General features: G+C 43.1%; 1 protein-coding gene across 1 annotated transcript; it reads right to left on the reverse strand.

Annotated features, from left to right (window-relative positions):
• Nucleotides 1–1,055: 1,055 nt before the first annotated feature.
• Nucleotides 1,056–21,036, reverse strand: ifc (delta4-sphingolipid-FADS-like protein ifc). The gene is made up of 7 exons (XM_028183473.2): nucleotides 20,784–21,036; nucleotides 11,974–12,150; nucleotides 7,001–7,140; nucleotides 6,161–6,374; nucleotides 4,695–4,760; nucleotides 3,563–3,708; nucleotides 1,056–1,894 (listed from the first exon to the last, which is right to left on the reverse strand). The coding sequence occupies exons 1-7, from the start codon at nucleotides 20,863–20,865 to the stop codon at nucleotides 1,754–1,756; spliced, it is 966 nt and encodes a 321-aa protein (XP_028039274.1). The 5' UTR covers nucleotides 20,866–21,036; the 3' UTR covers nucleotides 1,056–1,753.
• Between the last annotated feature and the right edge of the window lie 157 nt (nucleotides 21,037–21,193).

Raw genomic sequence — 21,193 nt, forward strand, 5'->3', positions numbered from 1 at the left:
GTAGCTTGAAGGACACCAACAACCATGTTGCTGGCTACGGGACGCAGAGTTAATGACCTTACTTTGCTCAACATTTCTAAAGACAGTTTCTTTGATAACAGAGAAAAACATCTTTCTGATACCAGTCTTTGGGTCTAAAATTGAAATCCATTTTCGTCAATAATCTGCATAAGTGCTTTCTAAACATGAAACTAAAGACATGCCCGGTAAGATTCGTAAGGACTTTTTTCTAACTATGTGTGTTGTCACAAAAGCGGCATCCCGTACTGTAATTGGAAACTGGTCTTCGTTCAACCTTACGAGGTAATGGCATCTCTAAGAAGTGGTAGATCAGCAGTAGCCTCTGAGATGGATTGATAATGAACCAATGGACGAAATACTTTCTAGAGGCAATTGCAAATCATCCAAACGTTTACAATAATTATTGCCGAATAATAGAGCTTCGTAAAGATCCTCACGATTCTTCTTTTCAACACATTTACTTCTACATGATGTATATACATCATTTATACAATTTATACATTTTCTTGTATATACAAGATGTTTATTACAAACTTATAAATATTTTTTAATTATTGAATTAACGTGGAAGTTAACAACTGTTTTTTCGATTTAATAATTATATAAATTATGAACATTATCATTGCGCTTCATAATTTTATTATGGCTTTACCTATTTCATCATAGCGTTGTGCTTAATAATTTCACCAGCAGATAACAAACACGTCTTCATAATACAATGCTGTATGTTTTCCAAAGGCACATCAATATTACGGTTTTACATAACAATAAAACCGATATTATGTGCCGAGAAGGAAAACATACAGCATTGCAGGAAGTTCTTCCTGGTGAAGACTATGAAGATCAAAGATGGCTGTGTTCCCTTTATACTTGCTGGCAGCACCTAGCGGCTAAAGATGGAACTAAATTGACGGTCTATGGTTGGACATAGACAAGGAATCTAAGCTAAGTACACACTGCTTCTTCATAATACAATGCTGTATGTTTTCCTTCTCGGCACATAATATCGGTTTTATTGTTATGTAAAACCGTAATAATAAACTATATCTTAATGCATTATAAATGAAAATTTAAAAACGATAATAATCAATGTCGAACTTAAAGTGTCCAAATTCCCCCCATTTTACGGTATTGTTTTTGCCTACGAAGCAATGTAAAAATTAAGTTCAGATCTCGCATTATGTCCACACTGACTATAGCAAAAGCTTAGGGCGCTTTTGCGCTGACGGTCTCATATATCGATATCGAGGGGTGAAAGGCTATTTGGTTTAAGCGACATTATAGGAGAGTCATTTATTGGTGGTAGCACGACTTGTGAGTCCGCACGGCTAGGCACCACCACCCTGCCAATTTCAACCATGAAGCAGTAATGCGTTTCGGTTTGAAGGGTGAGGGCAGCCGTTGTAACTATAAACCTTAGAACTCATATTTCAAAGGCGAGTGACGGCATCTACGTTGATAGATGCCTATGGACTCCAGTAACCACTTAGCACCAGGTGGGCTGTGAGCTCGTCCACACAATTAAACAATTTTTTTGTAGGTTAAAATTTGGTAAAAATTATCAAAAAAAAAACTTCTACTAAAAACATCGAACTGTTGATGCTGATACCAAATAAAACGTACCTCTAATTACAAAGATAAATGTCGCGTATCAATCGAAATTTCGCTTAAATCAAATAGCCCTTCTGTCCTCTGTATGTATACATATTTTTTATTTAATAATAACCTGTACCTAGCTCTTTAGGCCGTGGTGCTTCCTTTTCATCCTGGCGTAAGGACCGATTTCAGGATCCATCACGAAGTCATACAGTACGCTTGACCAGCTATTGTGTTGAGGCAGCGTGTCGTAGAACTCCGAAGCTATGCGTTTTACCTTTTAAAAAAAAACACGGTACGAGTTTTAAAATTCAATTATTCTTCTCAGTATAACTCACAAAACTCACAAATACTTAACAGAAAAATGCACATGAAATATTATTCAAAACTTAATCACGGTAAAACCGTGGTATTGTGAGTCCACACGGGTAGGTACCACCGCCCCGCCCATTTCTGCTGTGAAGCAGTAATGCATTCCGGTTTGAAGGGTGGGGCATATGGAAAATTATATCTATTGGCTCCAGGTGGAACCGTGAAGACGTTCAGACGTATAAAAGCTGTGTAGAAATAATATTAAAAAAAAAACAACAACATTAAAATTACATTTGAAATTCTCAATAATTCGTCTCAATATATGAGATATAATTTGATCACAATTCTGTTTGCTTCAAGAAGTATAAATTCAAAACTTACTGATTTTAAATTAATTAAACAAAAAAAAAAAAGAAATCACTAAACAGATTCAATACAACCAAATCAATTTCTGAGCACAACAACTAATAAAACTATACAATATTAAACTAACTCAACCGATGCAAAGAACTAAACTTGTCAAAAAGAATCGAACAGTTCACAGTTATAGTGGTCTTTTAGGGTTTTTGTTCCAGTCGTGTTAATAATTAAAGTTACTTTTACCGGGTTTAATTAAAACAAATTTTACCGGGTTCAATTAAAACTGATTTTACCGTTTCAATCTCGCTTTCTTGTTCGTTTACCTTAAAAAAAACTTTAAAATGATAATAAAAAACAAAACATACACGAGGTTAAAACCATAAAAGTAACTTTTAAATGATTTACAATAGTTTCATTGTCAAGTCAAAAAAAAATCAAGATACCCACTTCGATCGATCTTTTTTTATTTATTTTTTTATTTATTGCATATATTGATGAACGACCTCACAGCCCACCAGGTGTTAAGTGGTTACCGGAGCCCATAGACATCTATAACGTAAATGCCGCCGCCCACCTTGTGATATGAGTTCTAGGGTCTCAGTATAGTTATATCTACATCTGACAAAAGATGACCTAATTGTTTGTCCGGTAACTACATTCCCAATCCTGCGAATGGGAAACAGTCGACGTCGCCCTACACACGTCATTTCGGATCCTCCCGGTCCACTAACGGTGCTTTAGGTACCTCAAGCAGCGGTCATCGTTCTTGTCGAACCCGTCGCTTGTGACGGGAGGGCTCGACGAGTGAATTAACCCACAGACACAGCCTACTGAGTTTCTCGCCGGATCTTCTCAGTGGGTCATGTTTCCGATCCGGTGGTAGATTCTGCGAAGCTCTTGCCAGGGCTAGTCTTAGCGACGTCTTCAGGTTTGAGCCCCGTGAGGCTGAAATGGGCTTTTTTTTTCTTTTCTTAGGTGGGTGGACGAGCTCACAGCCCACCTGGTGTTAAGTGGTTACTGGAGCCCATAGACATGTACAACATAAATGCGCCACTCACCTTGAGATATAAGTTCTAAGGTCTCAAGTATAGTTACAACAGCTGCCCCACCCTTCAAATCGAAACGCATTATACTATCTTCACGGCTACTATATATCTTCACGGCAGAAATAGGCAGGATGGTAGTACCTACCCGCGCGGACTCTCAAGAGGTCCTACCACCAGTAAAGCCTGGCCTGTCCTGGGAAGATTGTTTGACGCGTCCGTGGACTCACCTCGGGCAGCCTCCGGCCTGGGACCGCCGGGAAGTCGTGGTGCTCGTTGTGGTAGCCAACGTTGAACGTGATCCAGTTCAGGGGCCCGTAATACGAATATGTTTCGAAGCCCTTCCTGAACATGTAGTGCTCGGATATGAAATGGCCTGGATAAAGAAATATATATTATATAGACATGCTTTAACAAAAACCGACTTCAATAAGAAAAAAAAAAGATATTCCAAAACAAATTAGTATATAAACAATAATCATCGACATTGGTTGGCGTGATATTGAGTTATTCATCTATTTGTCGCGCAGGTACTTAATGCTAATGTAAGACGTATAATATGGTTCTCTCATGGACACCATTATCAGAACTGGACTTAATTGAAATGGGAGCACACGGGAAGCGTCAGCTTTCTAATAAAAAAGAATCATCAAAATCGATTCACCCAGTCAAAAGTTATGAGGTAAGAATCATTAAAAAAAATACAGTGGAATTGAGAACCTCCTCCTTTTTTGAAGTCCGTTAAAAACAAAAATGGGCCGTCTTGGGAGCCTTCAAGGGTGAACCACCTTGCCCATTTCTGCCCTAAAACAGTCATGCGTTTCGATTCGTGGTGCAAACACAAAAACTGGTGGTAGAATATTTTGGGAGTCCTCACGGGTAACCTTAATGAGTTGCGGTTTGACAAATGCAGCAGTCGTTGTACTGTCTCTTTGGGAATATATTATGTTATAGTTCATATTATAGTTCGGAACTTGTATATATGCGCTTTATCTTGAAAATGTCGTAAGCGAGATTCAGGCATCTGTCAATTATCTTGTGTTCTGTGGTGGCTACCGCCACAGTCTCTGTACTCATGTCTCAAGGTGGATCTCAGAACGGCTGCTCCGCCCTTCAAACCGAACCGCATTACTGCTTCACGGCAGAAATAGGCAGGGCGGTGTTACCTACCCGCGCGGACTCACAAGAGGTCCTTCCACCAGTAAAGCTTTGAAGCGACACCCCTTGCTAGGGTCTGGTCGCCCCAACTGGTTGCTTTTTAACAAACACTTCTTCGTGTATATGACGTGTCCTCCTCTCCTCCATCTTCCATGCTCGAGACGAGAGGAAGTCGTGGTGATAACAAGAACATATTCAACCTACCCGCCACTGGATGTACGCCCATCGCCATCAGCGAACCGAACACCAAATACCCCAGCACCTTCCAACCTACACAGAAAAAACGATGCTATACAATTATTATTTTTTTTTTCCTACCTTTGCTGATAGCCTTGAGAGGCTATTTCAGCTTCGCCCTAACGTGTGTAGGTGAGCTCACGGGGTTCAAACCGGAGTGTTGCTAACACTGATCCTAGCAAGAGCTGTGCTTCGCAGAATCTACCACCGGATCGGAAACGCGACCCACCGAGAAGATCCGACGAGAAACTCAGTGGGCTATCAACACACCTTATATATTACTAGATTTTGCTCGCGACCTCGTCCGCGTGGAATAGTTCACAAATAATGCTTTATTTTAGTACAAATTTGGTTAGCATAAAAAACGTTATAGTGAGCCAATCTTAACATATAGACATATGCTGTCGCGGACTTTTTTTAGATCTTTTAACGGGGAACAATTCTGTTATACATTATTTTAGCGAAATTTTAATCGTTTCTGCAGCGCACGCAGCAGAATCTCTCGAAGGGGAAAAAAACCCCGATTTTGAATCATTCTTTATTGGTTCTCCGCTTGTATTGGTCTTGGCGTGATGTTATATAGCCAATAAATAGCCTTCCTCAATAAATGGGCTATCTAATACTGAAAGAGTTTTCTAAATCGGACCAATAGTTCCTTAGATTAGCGCGTTCAAACAAATAAACTCTTCAGCTTTATAATATTAAGTATAGATTTAGTAATACTGTCACGGACTCATGTTAAGAATTTTCATCGAAACACTAATTAACGGGTAATCTATACTCTATACTAATATATAAATCTACAGTGGGCGAGGGCCTTAATCTTGTTACTCGTTTAGGCCAAATAAAAAGAAAACTATAAAAGTATTTTTTTATTTATTTAATTCCTAGTCTATTATAATCCTAGTTTAGTTTAAGCCTTAAATCAGCGGTCGGGGAACTTTTTTAATTATTACCCCAAAATATTTATGTGTAAGTTGATATTACCCCATGGCCGAGAACAAAAAAAAAAGAAATCGCTTCTTTTTAGTATCTTTCATATTATAGCACTCATGATAATCTTGAAAAGAAAACAATAAATAAAAATTTAATTTATACATAATTTATTCAATTCATCAATGTAATACCTAGTAATACTTATCGGTCATAATAGTAATATATGTAATATACAGTTGAGGAAAAAAAATCGCCTCCACAGAAAATATAAGTAAATGATAATTTCTTGTTATTTTATAATTCATATGATATTTTTCTTGTATTATTAGACGAAAAAACTAGTTTAAATTTTATATATAGCCCCCATAAAAAAGCTTTTTTTAATTTAAATTATTTTTTTCGGTTTTACCCCCCAAAATTTCAATTTACCCCTTTTGGGGTAAATTACCCCGGTTCCCCGACCGCTGCCTTAAATTGAATATTGGATTGTCGCTCACCGAAAAGCTTCACGACGACGGCGTCGAAAAACAGCTGAATGATGAGGTTGATGAGCTCCAGGGGCGTGGGCGGCTTTGGCCTGACCACGAGCGGCCTCAGGGCGTAGAAGAAGGGCTGCAAGAACAGCCAGCACAGCTTCCCGCCCGTCGTGCAAAACAGTTTTGCTTCCAACAGTGTCGGTAGATCAGTATCTATAACTTCGTCTCCTTGGTACTGGAAGAAAGCATCAAGATATTTTAATAGGGAATTCAAATTCGATATTGATGAATTCCAGTTTTATTTATCAAGTTTAATCGCGGACGGCCTAGTCTTGAGCGATCGTAGACCTCAACCCGAATGTCACCGTACACCTTGAGACATGAGGTCAAAATTCGGACTAGCGATCGCTTTGATGGTACAACTAATAAAGGATATCCTATTTTTTCAATTCTGCGACTTCAACTTTTTTTTTTTTATTCCTTAGTTGGGTCGAAGAACTCACAGCCCACCTAGTGCAAGGTGGTTACTGGAGCCCATAGGTATCTACAACGTAAATGCGCCACCCACCTTGAGGTATGAGTTCTAAGGTCTCAGTATAGTTACAACGGCTGCCCTATACCCTACAAACCGAAACGCATTATTGCTTCATGGCAGAAATAGGCAGGGCGGTGGTACCTACCCGTGCGGACTCACAAGGGGTCCTACCACCAGTAAAAAAAAGACAAATCATTGTTGTTTTGGGGAGTGGTTTATGAGGCTGTAATGTACGCCGCTTTCTTACGAGTCCATTGAACTCCAGCGTCGATTTGCGTTAGATTGCTGGTCGTACAAAAATGTTCATACTCGCGAAATGTACTCACCCTGTGGTGTTCCAAATGGTATTTCTTAAAGCTGATAGATATCGGTACGCCTATCGGGAGGTTCGCGAAAAATCCAAAGAGCCTATTGTGTAAAGGGCGATTGTGTCCGAACGCTAGATTATGCGCTATCTCGTGGATCGCTGCGAAAGAAAACAAAATAATCTTAACTTGCTTCATTCATTGGATCGTTTGCTGAAACAACTCAACTCTGATATAACCACTCCCGTTGTTTTTTAGGCATTCCGGTCACCGTTCTCGTCGAACGCGACGAAGAGTTCTACATGCAACCTAACCCATAGATACAATCCATTGAGTTTTTCGCCGGATCTTCACAGTGATTCGCGATTCCGATCCGATAGTAGATTCAGTGAAGCACTGCTCTTGCTACGGCTAGTGCTAGCAAATTCTCTTAGGTCGAGCTGAACTTACCTACCAGTCCACGGAAAGTTGGAATAGCCTCCTAGGCTGCCAACGAATAGGTAGGGGAAAAAATAAAAGATCACAAATGACTTTCACGGCGAATTAATAACAATGTCTCGTAAAAGTTAATCCCGAAAATATGGTTAATAAGTGATGGTAGGCAAAGTAGATAAGGTGAAGAATTCTTGCTAGGGCAGATACTAGCAAGTTCTTTCAGGCTGAGTTCAGACCTCACCCATTGCCTTTGCTGAAGCCAGAATCACCTCTTGTGGTTACTATAATAGCAGTTAGGTAGGCAAAAAGGCTTACCCTACACAACCCTAATTAACTAACGTTTGAAAGTATATAATCTGTAATGCGTCACTGTCGACCGAGTACCATTTGTATTTACACGTTGCAAGCAATCGTGTCACCGAAAATGTAATCGTATGATGTAATGTTTCAAGGTCGCTTATCGATATGAATTCGGCGCTTCACGTATAATAATAGACGTAGCATTTTTTTATTTTTCAGGCAGCAATTGCCAGACTTCCGTTGCGGAGACGCAAGCGAGGAATGTTGCGGTCGAACCTTATCGTTTCACTTATCGCATGAGGCTATATACAAACGAGGCAGATAGAGCCACACAATAGGTGGTCTGGACGCCACATCGAAGGCGGTCTTTTATCACCAGGTTGCTCTTTTGTCACCAGGTTGCTCATTGCTTACACAGTCTTCTTGGGTCTCGTTCAAGGACTCCCAAAGGCACGCATTTTTGGCCATAATTCGACCAGAGTCCGAGCCCTAAGTTCGAACACAGCGTCGGAGTGAAGATAGAAGGGTGTTCTCTCTTCCACTCCGCACCACGACTCGTCGGTACCGATTTGCGAAGAGTCCACAACCTCTCCCCATCCGACGGAATGGACCACGTTCACGTACACTCTCCACCATTCTCTTATTATTCCGCCAACCATTTATAAAATTGAGCTTATTTTATCGACTTTCTCCCATCAATTCGTTTTTCTGTTCTTTTGTTGTTTGTTTGTTAATAAAGAAATAAAATTTCGTAACTTATTAATAAGTGTTAATATATGTGTGGCCCGCCAAAATAAATTTAAATTTAAATTGGCCCATTGATTAAAAAGATTGCTTACCCCCGGCATTGAATGACAATTGAAAAATTATATACACATAAACGATGTCTGCGAAATGTTATGTTAATAATTAAGACTGCTTTCAGGGTTTAATCTCGCTTCTTTTTTTTATGATTGAAGGATTACTGGTGGCCCGGAGGCCTTTCCAGTTTCACCAGGACAGGGGTTTAATCTCGCTATTTCTTTGGTAATTATATTACTTACTACGCTTCGAATGTACAGTTTTCACAGTTGCGGACGAGATTCTATTATATTATAATCAATTAGTAACAGAATGAATTTACTATTGTAGGATCGCAAGTGTGGCCTCTACGGTCTTAGATCGCTTAAGCCTTGTTCAGACTAGGCGAGTATTTTAGTCGAGTACCGAGTAATTTAGTAGCTAAATGTGTCTGAGCACCAAAAATTTAGTCGAGTAGGTTAGTAAATAATTTAGCCAAGTCAATCCATTTTGTTCTATTTTTTCGGGCGAGTAGCGAGTAGTTTAGCCACTAAATTACTCGGTACTCGCCTAGTCCGAACAAGGCTTTAAGTCCTCTAAAGATTTAAAACAGTTTTTATACTAAATTATTTTATCGATAATTTTCAAATTCACGTATCCATTTAAGTAGTAAATCCATTATTTTACCTACTTGGTTTTTCACGTTTGTCACGTACGTGCATCGGATTTGTTAGATTCGCAAAACCGTGCGATTGATAACACAACGCGATATGATTATGAGTGTACATTTTTATTTAGCATATCTCCGTTGTTGTTTTCCTACCTAAGCTGATGGTCTAGACTCTAGAGAGACCATATCAGCGTCACCGGGATAGTAGGTGAGCTCACGGGGCTCAAACCCGACGATGTTACTAACACGAACCCTAGCAAGAGCCGTGCTTCGCAGAATCTACCACCGGATCGGAAACGCAACCCACTGAGAAGATCCGGCGAGAAACTCAGTGGGCTGTGTCTGTGGGTATAAAGTTTACGCTTAAAACTGTCTATCAGGATACGGTTCTTAAGATTATTAACGGAATTAAATCAAACGCTCAAAGTTCTGACGGGATAAGCGCTGAGATGATATCGCTCACTGCCTTCAACATCTTGAACAGCTGATGGTGACAGGAAAGGTAGATGGCAAACGTCCCAGAGGACGCAGTCCTACGAGATGGTCGGACCAAATACGATCTTCTCTGGACATCAACTTCCACAATGCCCTTCACAAAGCTAAGGATCGTAGAAGATGGAAGGAAATCGTACGGGAGAAACTGATGCAGCGGGGGAGTCACGACCCTCAATAATGAGAAAAACGACGCGAGGAGGAGAGCCTCCAACATTGGAGGCGTTTACTAGCATTATCAATAAGTATATTGATACAAATACGTTTCCTGCTCAGTGGTAATGTTCTGTGGTTAGTCCTATTCCGAAAGATTTTTATTATTATCATGTGTATCACACACTGCCTCGCCTGGGAAGACGGCGGGACACAATCCGGCGAGGTGGGCGGCAATCGGCCGGAGCGTTAGGGACTATTGGGAGAGAAACCGGCGGACTATACGGGCATTGTCAAGCAAGACTGCTTTTCGCATCTGGGTCGCCACCGACTTTTTGTTGACACCAAGCTTTTTATTTATTTATTGCTTAGATGGTGGACGAGCTCACAACCCACCTGGTGTTAAGTGGTTACTGGAGCCCATAGACGACAACGCAACATGACCGCCGCCATGCAATTTGAGACATGAAGATCGAAGTCTCAATTGAATTCTACCACGTTCGAAACGAAACGCATAGCTGCTTCGTGGTTGAAACTGGCAGGATGGCGGTGCCTATTCGTGCCGGCTTACACACAAGCAAAATTTAACAATTTTCGTGTTCTCTCAATTCAATATAGACACTAGACAGAATGACGTCACATATAGGTAAGCTTCAGGCTCGCTCATTATGTCTGAAGTTTCGAACGCATTAAGGTTTTATTGGCTACGAACGGCTATCGCTGTTAATTCGTCGACTATTGAATATTCTGTTTGGAGGGTAGTTTGCACAATCGGTCTGCGATTCCCGAAAACAGAAGGCAGTACTAGGTTAACGTTGTTGATCTGTCGCGTGTCCGTCGCAGGCGACGTAGAAACGATACAATATTTAGACGGTAGTTGTTACAATCAGTCTGCGATTCGCGAAAACAGAAGGCAGTACTAGGTTAACGTTGTTGATCTGTCGCGTGTCCGTCGCAGGCGACGTAGAAACGATACAATATTTAGACGGTAGTTGTTACAATCAGTCTGCGATCCGCGACAACAGAAGGCAGTAGTAGGTTGGCGTTGTTGGTCAGTCGCGTGTCCGTCGCAGGCGAACGCAAAATCGTAACAAAATTGCTTTCGTATTTCTTAAAAGCGTGACGGAGCAACATGTAATAGCACTTATCCGATTTCGTTTCATATCAACGCCCTTAATTAATCTATCTGCAGTATATTAATCTATTATATCATATTATATCTTTTTTTTAATGTAGGTAACGCAGCTTATGATATCTGATATTGCAATTACGAACACAACTTACACGAGTTTCAAGCGAATCAATAATTATCGAACAAGTTCAGGATAAATTATGTTATTTAATGAATATATAACTTGATAACATGCATTGCTTTAGTTCAAGGATAAGCAATATGCGGCCCGCCAAGCATTTCTAAAATTCGAAAACGGCTAGACCGATTTGGCTAATTTTGATCTTGAATTATTTGTGGAAGTCCAGAGAAGGTTTAAAAGGTAGGTAACAATGAAAAAGCTCGGAATTATATTTAAAAAAAAATTGTTTTTCCTTTGATGTGTCCCCTTGATGTGTCTTTTATTTATCGATTGGGGCACTACGAAGTCTGCCGGGTCAGCTAGTTTTTAATAAAGAAATAAAGTTTCGTAAATTATTAATAAAATTTGATCAATGTGCAGCCCGCCAAAATTATTTAATTGAATTCAATTATTAATTAAAATTTAAATTGGCCCATAGATGAAAAAGGTAGCTCACCCCTGCTTTAGTTTATATTGAATCGGTGTTGATTTTTTGATATTGAGCTATACATGTTTATTGTACGTAAATGTACTCACTCACGGACACATTCACGTAACAAATGTTAGCTGTACGTAATTAGACAGAGACAGAAGATTTAAGTACGAGTAATTTTTTTTCCTGCCTATGCTCATAGCCTTGAGAGGCTATTTCAGCTTCTCCTTGACGTGTAGGGGAGCTCACGGGGCTCAAACCAGAGTGTTGCTAACACTGGCCCTAGCAAGAGCAGTGCTTCGCAGAATCTACCACCGGATCGGAAACGCGACTCACTGAGATCTGGCGAGAAACCCATGGAAACTAGCTATTGACGCGTCTTGGCGGGAATATGGAGCCGTATGCATGCCGTCACGTTCATCAAATCAATTTCACTCACCAAGCATCAGAGAGTGATTTATGACTCCGCCGAAGCAGTAGGCGAGGATCAGGGTCATCGGCCAGCTCAGGTGCTGGACTATGGGCATCATCGCGAACTGCGCCAGGACCATACTGAGCACGACCCATTTGAAAAGAGGATCATAGCCGAACAACTGTTTGATCTCAGGATATTTTTCTGTAAAAAAAATAATCAAATACATTATTTTGAAGTTATATTCAATTATGCATCATCAATTTACTGTTGCACGTATCTATGTTTATTTCATACAATATATAATCTTCCTCCTGGCTGAGGCTTTGCCCGCCCACCTGTCTTGGTGATGGAGAGGCTTCTGGGCCATCAGTAATCCCTCATTCATAAGAAAAAAAAAACAATATATAATTCAATTCAATCAGAGTCGATACGGTTTTTGACGCGGAAACATGTATTTTCTTCCTTTCTCGATCTCTTTTAATACCCATTCCAAGTAGATCAGTAACATTTTACATTTTCCTTTTGAAGTGAAAACTTCTTTAGATTCGTTGTGATTTCAAACCGGATGCAACGGAAAAAACGACAGGTAAGAGACACAAATACAAAAATGTGTAGGATGAAGCCAGCAAAGAATGAGACAGAAATATACATACTATTTAATACAGCGCCATCTGTGAGATTTTTTAATACTAACGTGTGTATGAAAGCTCTTGTAGTGAATTTTAATTTAGGATTATACGTGAAATTAAAATATCAATTCACAGAGGGCGCTACCTTACAATTATTTACTAATGACAAAATTTTACATATACTTAAGACGTTTAGGATAATTGTATTTTAATTTTGGAAGGTTTCACTTCTACCACGTGTGAATTGCACACATGTAAGTTTTTTTTATTGCTTATTGTTTTTTTCTTTATTGCCCGTAGACATCAACGATATAAATGCCGTAGTCACCTATCTTAATACATCACTACATAGTATAAAACAAAATCGCTTTCTCTGTCCCTATGTATTCTTAAGTCTTTAAAAGTACGCAACGTATTTTGATGCGATTTTTTTTAATAGATAGAGTGATTGAAGAGGAAGGTTTATATGTATAATAACATCCATTAAATAGTGGAGAAATCAATAATAAATTACAGTTTCCGAAGCGAAGCGAGGGCGGGTCGCTAGTGAGTTACAAGTTCTATACTACAAACACATTACTGCTAAGCGAAAATAAGCGGGGCAGTAGTACCTGCCCGTGCGGACTCACGAGGCGTCCTACCCTAGTACCCAGCTTTCCTACCATCGTATTCATTATTTCTGAGTTTTTCCTCTAAGAGCAAAATACCATATTTGCTATATTCAAATCGGAGCTGATGGTTATCCTCGGAAAATCCACGCTTGCCCCATGGCCCACCCCACAAAACAGAGAGGTGTTACGGGAAATTAGTCAGCTACTAACAGTGTAGCCTAATTAAAATTCTTATCTCTATATATTTCGCATCGTCTAGCTAAATTTACTAAGGTATGCGGAAGAAGGCCCCGAGACCGAAGTCTAATACGCTGGTCGAACCAGATCCTTTTTTTATTGCTTAGATAGGTGGACGAGCTCTTAGCCCACCTGGTGTTAAGTGGTTACTGGAGCCCATAGACATCTACAACGCAAATGCGCCACCCACCTTGAGATATAAGTTCTAAGGTCTCAGTATAGTTACAACAGCTGCCCCGCCCTTCAAACCGAAACGCATTACTGCTTCACGGCAGAAATAGGCGGGGTGGTGTAACCTACCCGTGCGGACTCACAAGAGACTCACATTATTATCAGCGCAAGGACATTGCGGAATCGTATCACGCACGTGTTGAAGCTCACGTGCGTCTACCTTAATGATACCTTATCTAATATGCGATAAAGATAAAAGTCCATTGTATTGTTGCTAATCGAAGGCATTCGTTTTATGATAACGGTCAATAATGCCAATTCGCGATTTTCGAAAATTAACTGATTCGAAAGATGCATTGTTTTTATTTATTTCTCTCTTAAAGTTATAAGTACAAATACAAATAGAGATTAACCTTATAATTTATTTTGCTAGCCTTTGAAAGAGCTGAAGGTTCAAAAACCTGTATTACTGATCTCCAAGTTCCCTCGTTCTTAGAATAGGTTAGGTTAAATTGTTAACAGATGCTGAGTTGGCTGTTGCCGAACGTCGGGGGGCCTGACGTGGCCACTCACGGGGGCGGTGCGGTCGATGGCACTGTACGGGGCTCCCGTGTGGTGCCACGCCCTGACCCGCGACAACGTTGCGGCGTTGCAACGTCCGTAGCGTGCGATTGCGGTCAGGGCGGTTCGTGGATACCGCACCGTCTCTTTCGAGACGGCGTGCGTGCTCGCTGGGACGCCTCCCTTGGGGTCTGGAAGCGGAGGCGCTCGCTGCGGATTACGCGTGGCGATGCAATCTCCGTCCCGGCGCGGCGGAAGTTCGAGCGCGGAAACTCGGCGTGCCGTGCTCGGGGCGTGATCTCGCCGCCTGGCGGACCGGGCGACGGACCGTCGAGGCGATCCGCCCGGTCCTTACGGACTGGATGAATCGCGACCTAGGACGTCTCACCTTTCGAGCGACACAGATGCTCACGAAACACGGCTGTTTCAGCCGTTACCTGCACCTCGTCGCCCGGAGGGAGCCGACACCGAAATGCCACCACTGCAGTGGCTGCAACGAAGACACGGCGGAGCACACGCTCGCGGAATGTCCCGCTTTAGCGGAGCGGCGATGCGTCCTCGGTGCAAAAACGGAGTTGTCGCTTCCGAACGTCGTGTCTACGATGCTCAGCAGCGATGAGTCCTGGCAGGCGATGCTCGACTTCTGCGAGTCCACAATCTCGCAGAAGGAGGCGGCGGAACGGGAAAGGGAGTGCTCTTCTTCCCTCTAGACGCGGTTCTGCTGCCGCTGAGCCGGGGGTCGGAGAAGGGCGTTTGTCCAGCTTCTGCCCCTTTGAGGAGGCAGTCTCCTCCTAGTGATGGTCACGGGGCGGCCTAAGGGGGTTGAGGCTGCGCCGCACGCTACCGTCACTCTAGCACGCTGGCACCAGGAGGACGGGACGACGCGTCGGCGGCTGCGGACTGCGATGCGGTCCGCATTGTCGTCGTCGCTGTCGTCGCCGAACATACTGTGGAAGAGTAACCCGGTCGACGTTGTAACGTTGTATCGCGTTCCGACCCGGCAGGCTGGTTCTAGCCCAGCGGGGTATCCCGGAACACCAGCAGCATCGCCCGGGCGGCCTGGTAGGGCCGCCGTACCGCGTTGACCGGCGTCGTTGGTTGTCCATTACGGGCCTCCTCGGGGTGGCGCCGCGTGTCTAGTTGTAGTGTTGACCACGGGAACCCCCCTATTCTGACCGGGATCTGACCCCGGTCGGAGATCGGACGTCGGATGTAAGAATGCAGGGAAGTCTTTGAGTTTTTTTTTTTTTATTGCTTAGATGGGTGGACCAGCTCACAGCCCACCTGGTGTTAAGTGGTTACTGGAGCTCATAGACATCCACAACGTAAATCCGCCACCCACCTTGAGATACAAGTTCTGCGGTCTCAAGTATAGTTACAACGGCTGCCCCACCCTTCAAACCGAAACGCATTACTGCTTCACGGCAGAAATAGGCAGGGTGGTGGTACCCACCCGCGCGAACTCACAAGAGGTCCTACCACCAGTAATTACGCAAATTATAATTTTACGGGTTTCATTTTTATTACACGATGTTATTCCTTCACCGTGGAAGTCAATCGTGAACATTTGTTGAGTAAGTTTTTCATTGGAAAAATTGGTACCCGCCTGCGGGATTCGAACACCGGTGCATCGCTTCAACACGAATGCACCGGACGTCTTATCCGTTAGGCCACGACGAGTACAAGTTGAGTGCGGTAGGGCTAAAATTCCTTGGGTCTGCGGTCTGCTCCCAACACCTTGCAGATCGTCAAGTCCCATATACCCCGCGCGCCCCTTAGGCGCGGGGACTTCATAGGAGGTTCGGTCCCCGGCCCAATAAAATAAGCCCTCACGGTCAGCATTATTCGAGATCGCACCAATCTCCTTTGACAAAATCTTCTCACGCCAATTAACAAAACAATGAAAGCGTTAACACTTCAGTTTGCACTAATTAAGATACTAGTTCACAATTGTTTACAGTGATTAGCAGGTACACTCGAACTGTAAATAGATGTTCTGAAGAATGGAGTTAAGAAACGTGAAGCTCTGTGTGCTCAGTGCGAGTTTTTTAAGGTTCTCGATAGCGTAAAAGTTAGCCCAATTTTGTATGCAGTTGGAACAGCGCCCCTGGCGGCAAACGTAGGCAAACGATCCCATTCCATACAATGTAAATATGAGCTAACTTTTACGCTATCGAGAACGTTAAAAAACTCGCACTAAGCACACTGATAAAGAAAACCGTATTTTATACAATACCAAGTTTACTGGTGGTAAGCTTTTAGAGAACAGAGCCGTAGGACTTGTCGGCAATGCCGATCTCAAGCAACATTTAAGTCTTAGCTCTAAAGCAAAACTTTAGTTCGTTACGTGTGTTTACGGGTGTGCTCCGAGGAATTTTTTGATAGGACGGTCTTGTGGCGACTAAAAAGACCACTACCACGTTTAAGGAGAAAGACTTCAACCTATTTGGAGGTAGTTGAAGGAAAAAAATGGAAGAATGACAGATGAGAGTGACAACATTATGGATGAAGAAAATAAAACATGCTCACAGCCCACCTGGAGTTAAGTGGTTGCTGGAGCCCATAGACATCTACAACGTAAATGCGCCACCCACCTTGAGATATAAGTTTTAAGATCTCAAGTAAAGTTACAACGGCAGCCCCACCCTTCAAAATGAAACGCATTACTGCTTCACGGCAGAAATAGGCAGGGTGGTGGTCCTACCTGCGCGGTCTCACAAGAGGTCCTACCACCAGTAACAAAATAAATGTACACCGGTTATGTGTTTCGAGACATTAATATAAATGCTATGTGGACAGGCATATTTCTTTAAAGAAGTTACATTAAAAGCCTCTTCTTTCTTTTTATTTCAGCATGGAACATTAGCAAAATTAATGCCTAAAGCCTTCTTCTTTAGCCAACAGATGATGCAGAAAATGACACAATACACAAGCATTGGTTGATAAAGTAAAAATATTTGTAATACGATAATTCAATATCGTTATGGCCTAAAGGATATCGACGCTTGAAAGGCAAACGTGACTAAGCGACAATAACTGCTTTGTACATAAATGATAGGCAATGACCATATTTGATGCGCAAAAAAATATATTTCTAGATCTATTAAAATCATTTCAATCCTTTTTTTTTTTTTTTTCCGGGCCGAGGGCCGAACCTCCTACGAGGTCCCCGCGCCTAGGGGGCGCGCGGGGTATGTGAGACTCAACGATCTGCAGGTGTTGAGAGCAGACCGCGGGCCCAAGGAATTTAGGGCCCACCCACTAAACGACTCCCCTGCACTCTTACTCCCGGCGTCCGATCTCCGTCCGGGGTCAAAACCCGGTCAGAGTAGGGGGGTTCCCGCGGTCAACACTACAACCAGACACGCGGCGCCACCCCGAGGACGCCCGACCGACGGGTCGTCGAGGCGATAGTCGACGACCAACGACGTCAGTCTCCGCGGTACGGCGGCCCTTCAGGCCGCCCGGGCGATGCCGCTGGTGTTCCAGGATACCCCGCTGGGCCAGAACCAGCCTGCCGGGTCGGAACGCGATACACCGCCGACCGGGTTGCTCTTCCACAGTATGTTCGGCGACGACAGCGACGACGAAAATGCGGACCGCATCGCAGTCCGCAGCCGCCGACGCGTCGTCCTGTCCTCCTGGTGCCAGCGCGCTAGAGTGACGGTAGCGTGCGGCGCAGTCTCAGCCCCCTTAGGTCGCCCCGTGACCATCACCGGGAGGAGACTGCCTCCTCATAGGGGCCGGAGCTGGACAAACGCCCTCCTCCGACCCCCGGCTCGACGGCGGCGGCACGGCGCCGAGAGGGAGGAAGAGTTCTCCCTCTCCCGTTCCGCCGCCTCCTTCTGCGAGATGGTGGACTCGCAGAAGTCCAGCATCGCCTGCCAGGACTCATCGCTGCCGAGCATCGCAGCCACGACGGTCGGAAGCGACAAGTCCGGTCCTATTTTTGCAACGAGGACGCGGCGCTGCTCCGTGAAAGCGGGGCAGCACGCGAGCGTGTGCTCCGCCGTGTCCTCGTTGCAGCCACTGCAGTGGTGGCACTTCGGCGTCGGCTCCCTCCGGGCGACGAGGTGCAGGTAGCGACCGAAACAGCCGTGTCCCGTGAGCACCTGCGTCACTCGGAAGGTGAGACGTCCTCGGTCGCGATTCACCCAGTCCGAGAGGACCGGGCGGATCGCCTCGACGGTCCGTCGCCCGTAGGCGGGGTCCGCCAGGCGGCGAGACCACGCCTCGAGCACGGCACGCCGAGATTGAAGCTTCCGCGCTCGAACTTCCGCCGCGCCGGGACGCGGCTCCCCCCTGGAGCGGAGATCACATCGCCACGCGTAATCCGCAGCAAGCGCCTCCGCTTCCAGGTCCCAGGGAGGCGTCCCGGCGAGCACGCACGCCGCCTCGAACGAGACGGTGCGGTACCCACGAACCGCCCTGACCGCAATTGCGCGCTGCGGACGTCGCAACGCTGCGACGTTGTCACGGGTCAGGGCGTGGCACCATACGGGCGCCCCGTACAGTGCCATTGACCGCACCACCCCCGTGTAGAGGCGGCGCACCACCATGTCGGGACCCCCGACGTTCGGCAACAGCCGACTCAGCGAGCCGGCGGCTGCCATCAGTCGGGGACCCAATCTTTCGAAGTGAGCACGGAAGCTCCAACGACCGTCCAGTACGAGGTCGAGGTACCGCAACCCGATCGCCTCGATCTCGACGCGAACGCCTCCGATCACGAGGTGGGCCCCCTGAGGCGGCGCTCTCCGGGCCCCGTGGAACAACAGGGCCTGGGATTTATCGAACGCCACCTCCAGACCCAGCCTTCGGATCCTGCCGACGACGAAGGCCACCCCCGCGCAGGAAAGACGGGCAGACTCGCGCAAGTCCCTACCCCGGGCCACGACCAAGGTGTCGTCCGCGTAACAAACTACGCTAAGAAAATCATTTCAATCCTACATCTACTAGCTAGATTCTAGTACAGCTAGATTCGTTAAAATAAATTTTGTTTTCAGGTATTTCAACTTTAAATTAGTCTATTGTAAAGTTCACGCATTGTCGCTTAGTCACGTTTGCCTTTCAAGCGTCGATATGATGCCTGGTGCATCAGTATCGAGCGATACTGTAATGAAAACCAGACCCGCAATCAACAACTGAGACTTGGAACTCATTTTTCAAGGTGGGCTGGTGGCATTTAAGTTGTTGATATCCATGAGCTCGTCCACAATAAAAAATACTTATCTAAAGTAACATAAATTTTTAAGCAAAATTCAATTATGATTTCTCATTACATTTTATAGGAGTAATTAATCAAGATAGTGAGTGATAACATGGAGTTTTATGATTTCCAGATTGGACTGTGTTTATTTATAACATAATAAAAGATAGTAATGGAAATCTTTGAAGACATCCTCCGATATGAAGTTATACATCAAATTCAAATAGTTCATTTTTTTTATTGCTTAACATTTTGCTTAATACACGATATTTACCTTTGTAATAAAAAGTTTGTTTTATTTAGTATTAGCATCAACAGTTCTATGTTTCTAATAGAACTTCAATGAAGTTTACTCCATTCAAATAGATGAAATTAGATGGAATAGGTTTTTTTGTTTTAATATTTTATTCAAAATTTTAAACTTTAAATGACTTTTCTCCTGTTAAATTGCAAAAACCAAACCACGCCTTAAACAAAGCTTTTCACACCTCTATAAGCATAATACTCATAATATGAACATGCATGCATTTTGAGACCCAATATTTATATCTCAATTATAATCTACAACATGTCATTCCCCTCAACAGTATTAACTGATTTTTTTTATTGCTCAGGTTGGTGGACAAGCTCACAACTTACCTAGCGTTAAGTGTAACCACTTAACCCTGTAACCCGGAGCCCATGGACATCAACAACATAAATACCTCCAACCACCTTGAGACATGAATTATAAGTCACAGTTTTAGAGTACAACAACTGCCCCACCTTTCAAACCTATAGTCTATTGGGGTCTATATGTTTTCCTTTTATTAAAAAAATTTATTAAATGCGGGTTTTATAAAAACAGAAACACAATGAACTGAGGTAAATTTTTTAAATGATTAAGTCTAGTATATGATTTTTTTGGCATTTACGATGAAGTTCATGATATTTTTTGGTCATATGTAACAATATAAATACTAGCTAAGAGTATATAAATCTTCGCGCCGGCCGCCGCCAAACCTCAAAAAGATACCAGTATATGAACTTATTATAAGTGTGATGTCACGTCACATTGTAGACATGAAAATCATTTCAATTGCAATAAAGTACAGTTCTCATTTTAAATATGACGCAAAACGAGAATTTACGACATTTTAACATAGAACTCGTTAATTCCCATAAAAACGTCGATATTTTTCACTTTGCAAAACATCTTTGGCTTTTGGAGATATTTTTAAAATTTTTAACGATAGAAGTCAATTAAACTTGACCATCAAGTTTTATTAGCGGTTTCTGCGATGTCAATTGGGGCGGAACCGGTGTCACATCTTATTTCTAAACACAGTACGAGTTACCTAGCGTTTGAATACCTAGTTATCATGTCCAAATTCAAAACTCATATATTATTTATAATGACGTAATTGGTTAAATACCTACCTAGAATTATTTTTCGGCGGCTAGCGTGAGGCTCCTCCGTATAAACCCATTCGAAATCCGTTCTAGACACTTTAGCACCCATTTTTTTCTCAGTATTTCCTTATTCAGTTCATAAGACAAACTCAATATTTGTATAACGAATTGCACTATGTCATCACGAGATAAAACCTATTGCTAAGAAGTTTTTAATTTTTATTTTATGATATATGTAATTTATGTAAACACGTTCATCTACACCCCACCAATTCAGATACTGACATATAATAAGTGTATAATCTATGATACTGACAGACTGACAGATAGTAGATAGGTCTCTAATCTCTAATAACTTTTAATAGGTACCGTAAAATGGGGCGATTAGGGACAAATTCCAACTTTATGAGCAATTTTAAGGTAGTTGTTGATGTATA

This window comes from Bombyx mandarina, chromosome 23, assembly GCF_030267445.1.
Source record: "Bombyx mandarina strain Sakado chromosome 23, ASM3026744v2".
Taxonomy (NCBI): Eukaryota; Metazoa; Arthropoda; class Insecta; order Lepidoptera; family Bombycidae; genus Bombyx; species Bombyx mandarina.

Excerpts from the sequence above, each read along its gene's own strand:
- ifc (XM_028183473.2), bottom strand. The coding sequence starts at position 20,865 with ATGGGTGCTAAAGTGTCTAGAACGGATTTCGAATGGGTTTATACGGAG. Across the intron at positions 7,141-11,973 it reads AAATCACTCTCTGATGCTTG|CGATCCACGAGATAGCGCAT; the intron begins GTGAGTGAAATT and ends TTTCTTTCGCAG. Across the intron at positions 1,895-3,562 it reads CAGGCCGGAGGCTGCCCGAG|GTAAAACGCATAGCTTCGGA; the intron begins GTGAGTCCACGG and ends TTTTTTTAAAAG.